Below are 6,092 nucleotides of genomic sequence, written 5' to 3'. Positions count from 1 at the left end.
GAGAAAAGTTCTCCCATATTTTGTGTTGTTGATATCAAACGCAGTGCATCTAATCCAACTACTGTATTCAAATTATTATGTAATATATTCTCTATGTATTTACAACATCATCCTTTTTATGTTAATCATTTGCCGGGCATATGCGGACAGTAAAAGAATATTGTTGGTTTAACTTAAAAAAGTAAGTTACCTGGTTGCCTTAAAATTTCATTGAAATTAAAAAGTTGCATTAATACAATGAAGATTGGTTTAATCAATAGAAACTCGAAATATTTGTTACTGAACCACATTAATTATCTATGTTGATATATATATATATATATATATATATATATATATATATATATATATTTACAGTGGAGTAATATTTTCTGTTAAATGAATGACAAGTTTGGTACAACTTGATGTCCAAAATAATATGATAAAATAAAATAATTTATTATTGTTATTATTATTATTTGGACTGTTAAACCTGTCTTATGCCATTGAAAACATGGTGTATTACAACCCATATGTGACAGAGCAAATGATGTAGTGCCTGAAAGTGGCATGATAAACGTTCAAACAGAACTGCTGAAGAACATGATAAGAGTATTGTATCTTTATTGGATAAGTATTTGCCACTGATAACGCATATGTATGTAACATAATTACTTGAATCTCTTACCTAGAGCCTGCGGTGACGCAGCTATATTTATCTTTGTGAAATGAAAAGTTACGATGCAGTATATGCCATGGCTTGGTACTTTTAACAGATTTTGAGGAGAAAAACAAATATCCATTTAAAAGCGTCTGATATAAAAACTAAATTCAGGGTGGGGACTTATTTTCTCTAAGAAGGAGGAGGGTAAAACATGTCCTGAGGGCACGGACCACCCTTTAGCCTTTTAATATGTTAATTATAGTTTTTTAAAACATTAAAGTATTAGACTGTTCCATTAAAATACCACCTAAAGCAATAGAAACAACAGGACAGTGAATGCCTTTCAGTTTACTTGACATATCACTAGGACGTCCAAATAAGGTTAGCAAATACTTCACAAAGGAGTTTCAAGTTTCAATTGCTTATAACATTAGGATTCTCTTGAGTGCCAGTGCAAGTCTAACATCAATGAATCCATCAGCCAGTATGTGAAACAAACCGAAACCTTCATCTCATTTGACATTTCATACTATAATACTATAAAATGTCTGTCACGGTGAAGGCAAAACATCATCAAAAGAGCTTTTTAAAGAGCCTATTCATGTGATTTTTGATTCCAAATCCAAGACGAATCTGGACTGGGAACATAGTGAAGGAAACAAGACAATCTGCTCAAACTTTTCGGGCCCTGAAAAGCATGACAAATATGTTAAACCACAAATTATAAGTGATATTTTCTGCTGCACTATGGATTTAGTGAATGAAACGTTTTGAAAACACATGACTCTGTGATGCAGCAGAAAAATAGTGTCTAAATGTCCTTATGTAACTCGACCACAAGCAGTTTGTTAAATTTGGAAGTAATTTAAAATGTGTCACACTGTAACACTCATTGGACAAGTTCCCTTTTTTAAATTTAATAAGTCAATTAACCTCAAAGCAGGTTAAAATCATTTCATGAATCTTACTTTTTAAACATTAAAATATGAGATTCTTTATTAACTACCATTACTGAACATGAACTTTTTAATTGAACAGGCCAGCATTAACAGCTTTATCAATTGCTTTAAATAAGTGCAGTTTTTTGTCTTTGCTGTGCAGAGCTCTTAAAGGCTTTTTTATGCTTTAGTGCAGCAATATTTTCAGAAGACCAGATAAGTATCTTGGTTAGACCTGGCTGGACTGATTCCTGGACTGATATCAGTATGCGTGCTTTTGTATACAGAAGGAACCAGTAGGTAGCCAAGAGACGTTTGTGGTCGTCTGGAGATGAGCAACAGAATTCAGTGACAGTGCTCTATTAGTTATCTTCCTAACACAAAGGTTGATTTGTATCTTTAAGCAATATAGGTTGCTCAAGACGCATCGTCTTGAGTAAGTGCTGCCGTGCAATTTTAATGAAGTGTCTGTCAACACAGTTAACTGATGCCAAAGAAAACTGATTGAATAGTAGATATGTTAGATAATTATTGTTCTTTCAGTTGACAAAATTTGACGAGTAAATATCTGACCAACCCAATAACAATATGCTGCAAGCGAAAAAAAGGGTGTTCTCTTGTGCAAAAAGCCCCCCCAAAATTCAGAAAACAGTTCTTACAAGGCTAAACTACTTAACAGTTGCCCTCAAGCAACCCAGATTAAGGAAATTTGCAAAAGAAAATGGTTTTACTCTGTGGTTTCATCATTACCCATTCGCCCACCATGACTCAAGGGCCAGATGAAAGACTTTTAAAAGAAAGCCAAAATCCAGACCAGACCCCTCCAAATAATAAGCGCATTAAAGGGATAGTTCACCCAAAAATGTAAGTTCTGTCATCATTTACTCACCCTCACGTTGTTCCAAACCTGTACGAGATTCATTCTTCTGTTGAACACAAAATATTTTGAAGAATGTTGGTAACCAGACAGACTGTAGACTTCCATAGTATTTTTCTTTCCTACTATGGCAGTCAGTGGCTACCATAAACGGTCTAGTTACCAACATTCTTCAAAATATCTTCCTTTGTGTTCAACAGAAGAAAAAAAAAAAAAAACTCAAAGAATTGGAACAACATGAGTGTGAATAAATGATAGTTAACCCAAAAATGAAAGTTCTTTCTCTTTAAAAGGGGTCACAATGAGCGTTTTTGCAAAACCTCTGGTGACATCTTGTGGCTGGTTTAATAATTGCAACCTTCCACACAGAGGGAGTATGACCCAGCAAGAGAATTACCTGTACATTAGATCAGGGGTTTTCAGTCTTTTAGACTCCATGGAGCCCCAAATATGATCACCCTCATTAGGATGGACCCCCACCCTAAAATTTAATAGGAATCTATCTTTTATAATAGAATTTATATTCTGAAAAATATTAAAAATCCACAATTAGTTACATTACTATAGCTAGTTGAATAAATGCATCATATATTCTTAAGTATTTTATTAATCTTTGTATATTTTTATTAGTCAAAAACGTTAATCTAATTTTACCCATTTAATTGTACCCCCGTTTCAAAACCACTGTATAAGATTAGATATAAACATGTGAAATTCCCTTTAAGACACTGGAAGAACCACTTTTAGTTTTAGATTTGAGGGTTAACATTTCTTTTATCCAACAAATGAAGTGCACTTATGCAATTAAATACTATGAGCATAATACTCACATTTATCAATTTTAAATTTGACTTTTTAAACCATTAAAAATACCTATAGGTAAATTAAGCCCTGAAATGTAAACATTTTTAATTATTAAAAATATGCAATTAAGTGAATGTAAATGACTCCAGAGACAAGACAGACAACAAAAATCAGGAATGCCAGAACTTTATTGAATGATTAAGAGGAACAAAGGAATGGGAATTGGTCTGAATTTTCAAGACTCATATATTAAACTTAAGCAGATTAATTGCCCCCACGAAGACGAAGGACCAGATGGAGAGTGGACTCCTTCTGGATGTTGTAGTCGGACAGCGTGCGTCCATCTTCCAGCTGCTTGCCAGCAAAGATCAGACGCTGCTGGTCAGGAGGAATGCCTTCCTTGTCCTGGATCTTGGCCTTGACGTTCTCAATGGTGTCGCTGGGCTCAACCTCAAGGGTGATGGTCTTGCCAGTCAGAGTCTTGACGAAGATCTGCATACCACCTCTCAGACGAAGGACCAGATGGAGGGTGGACTCCTTCTGGATGTTGTAGTCAGACAGCGTGCGTCCATCTTCCAGTTGCTTACCAGCAAAGATCAGACGCTGCTGGTCAGGAGGAATGCCTTCCTTGTCTTGAATCTTAGCCTTGACGTTCTCAATAGTGTCACTGGGCTCAACTTCCAAAGTGATGGTTTTTCCAGTCAGGGTCTTGACAAAGATCTGCATACCACCTCTGAGGCGGAGCACCAGATGAAGGGTGGATTCCTTCTGGATGTTGTAGTCGGACAGCGTGCGTCCATCTTCCAGCTGCTTGCCGGCGAAAATCAGACGCTGCTGGTCAGGAGGAATGCCTTCCTTGTCCTGGATCTTGGCCTTGACGTTCTCAATGGTGTCGCTGGGCTCAACCTCAAGGGTGATGGTCTTGCCAGTCAGAGTCTTGACGAAGATCTGCATACCACCTCTCAGACGAAGGACCAGGTGGAGGGTGGATTCCTTCTGGATGTTGTAGTCGGACAGTGTGCGTCCATCTTCCAGCTGCTTGCCAGCAAAGATCAGACGCTGCTGGTCAGGAGGAATGCCTTCCTTGTCCTGGATCTTGGCCTTGACATTCTCAATGGTATCACTTGGTTCCACCTCAAGAGTGATGGTTTTTCCAGTCAGGGTTTTCACGAAGATCTGCATACCACCCCTGAGACGGAGCACCAGATGGAGAGTGGACTCCTTCTGGATGTTGTAGTCGGACAGTGTGCGTCCATCTTCCAGCTGCTTGCCAGCAAAAATCAGACGCTGCTGGTCAGGAGGAATGCCTTCCTTGTCCTGGATCTTAGCCTTGACGTTCTCAATGGTGTCGCTGGGCTCAACTTCCAAAGTGATGGTTTTTCCAGTCAGGGTCTTCACGAAGATCTGCATACCTCCCCTGAGACGGAGCACCAGATGGAGAGTGGACTCCTTCTGGATGTTGTAGTCGGACAGCGTGCGTCCATCTTCCAGCTGCTTGCCGGCGAAGATCAGACGCTGCTGGTCAGGAGGAATGCCTTCCTTGTCCTGGATCTTGGCCTTGACGTTCTCAATGGTGTCGCTGGGCTCAACCTCAAGGGTGATGGTCTTGCCAGTCAGAGTCTTGACGAAGATCTGCATACCACCTCTCAGACGAAGGACCAGGTGAAGGGTGGATTCCTTCTGGATGTTGTAGTCGGACAGTGTGCGTCCATCTTCCAACTGCTTGCCGGCGAAGATCAGACGCTGCTGGTCAGGAGGAATGCCTTCTTTGTCTTGGATTTTAGCTTTGACATTCTCAATGGTGTCGCTGGGCTCAACCTCAAGGGTGATGGTCTTGCCAGTCAGCGTCTTCACAAAGATCTGCATCTTTACGCTAGAAAAAACAAACAAATTAAAATAATAAATTTTATATATATAAAAAAAATTATAGGTGAAAAACTAAAATGATGAGTAAATGTTCATTTAGGATTGTTAGACAAGCCTAGGAATTCTGTAGAAGGTTCCTCATAAAAGAAACAAAAGGTAAGGTGAGCTCACGCCATCACTACTGCTGACACAGCTGTGAGTCAGGGTGTAACAAACGGGCGATTGAAAACAAAATGGCGACATGAACAGAAAATGGCCAGAAAACAAAACGCACTGAAACGGAATAAAAATAGGCAACCAGAGAGACATACATATTAATACGAGTTATTTAATTCAACCGGAGAATTTTTTAATGACGTGTCGACGGCTGACAAGATGTTTAAAAAAAAAAAAAAAAAAAAAAATATACGCAGATGAATTAAGACTCGACGACCTCACCGCCCTATTTCGCGGCCTAATTCGCCGCCAAATTACTGAACGCGAATAAAAAAAATATATCAAAAAACCCATCGACGTACAGTATAACGCTTAATCGCAATAAATTACAAAAACAAACAAAATTATAAAAAAACAAAACAAATTTGGTCCTCAGAAACCACCAGGCCGGCTAGCATAAAAGCTAACACGTTAGCCCTTTCAAAAATATACGTTTAAATATTCGACAAAGACTTCAAGTCAAATAAAATAATATCGTTTTTAAGCAATGATATATCTGGCGTCGTTTGTGTATATTTTACATCATACTTACAAACAAATGTTCTTTTCTGGAAGAGCGCGGAGTGTAGGAGTCTCTTTTCTCTCGTCAAGGAAGCAAATCTAACTGTGTGCTCAAAACAAAAGATCCGACTATTTATACAGAACGCGCTGTATCCTTCCGCAGCTACGCCCAACGCACTATTTTAACAACTGCAGTTATTGAATTTGAAAAACTGGTTTCATATGAAACAATGACATATGTGTTATG

The 6,092-nt window shown here is 38.5% G+C and overlaps 1 protein-coding gene across 1 annotated transcript; it reads right to left on the bottom strand.

Moving 5' to 3' along the window:
- Nucleotides 1-3,432: 3,432 nt before the first annotated feature.
- On the bottom strand, nt 3,433-5,989 carry ubc (ubiquitin C). Its single transcript, XM_051908129.1, has 2 exons — nt 5,877-5,989; nt 3,433-5,135 (listed from the first exon to the last, which is right to left on the bottom strand). Exon 2 carries the CDS (start codon nt 5,126-5,128, stop codon nt 3,527-3,529), a length of 1,602 nt encoding a protein of 533 aa, XP_051764089.1. The 5' UTR covers nt 5,129-5,135; nt 5,877-5,989; the 3' UTR covers nt 3,433-3,526.
- Between the last annotated feature and the right edge of the window lie 103 nt (nt 5,990-6,092).

The sequence above is a fragment of the Ctenopharyngodon idella genome, chromosome 10 (assembly GCF_019924925.1).
Source record: "Ctenopharyngodon idella isolate HZGC_01 chromosome 10, HZGC01, whole genome shotgun sequence".
NCBI classification, from domain to species: Eukaryota; Metazoa; Chordata; class Actinopteri; order Cypriniformes; family Xenocyprididae; genus Ctenopharyngodon; species Ctenopharyngodon idella.
Note: the sequence above shows the minus strand (reverse complement) of the source record. Positions and strands in the feature narration are given on the sequence as shown.

Bases quoted from the DNA above. Each gene is read 5' to 3' on its own strand.
- ubc (XM_051908129.1), bottom strand. From the start codon at position 5,128: ATGCAGATCTTTGTGAAGACGCTGACTGGCAAGACCATCACCCTTGAG.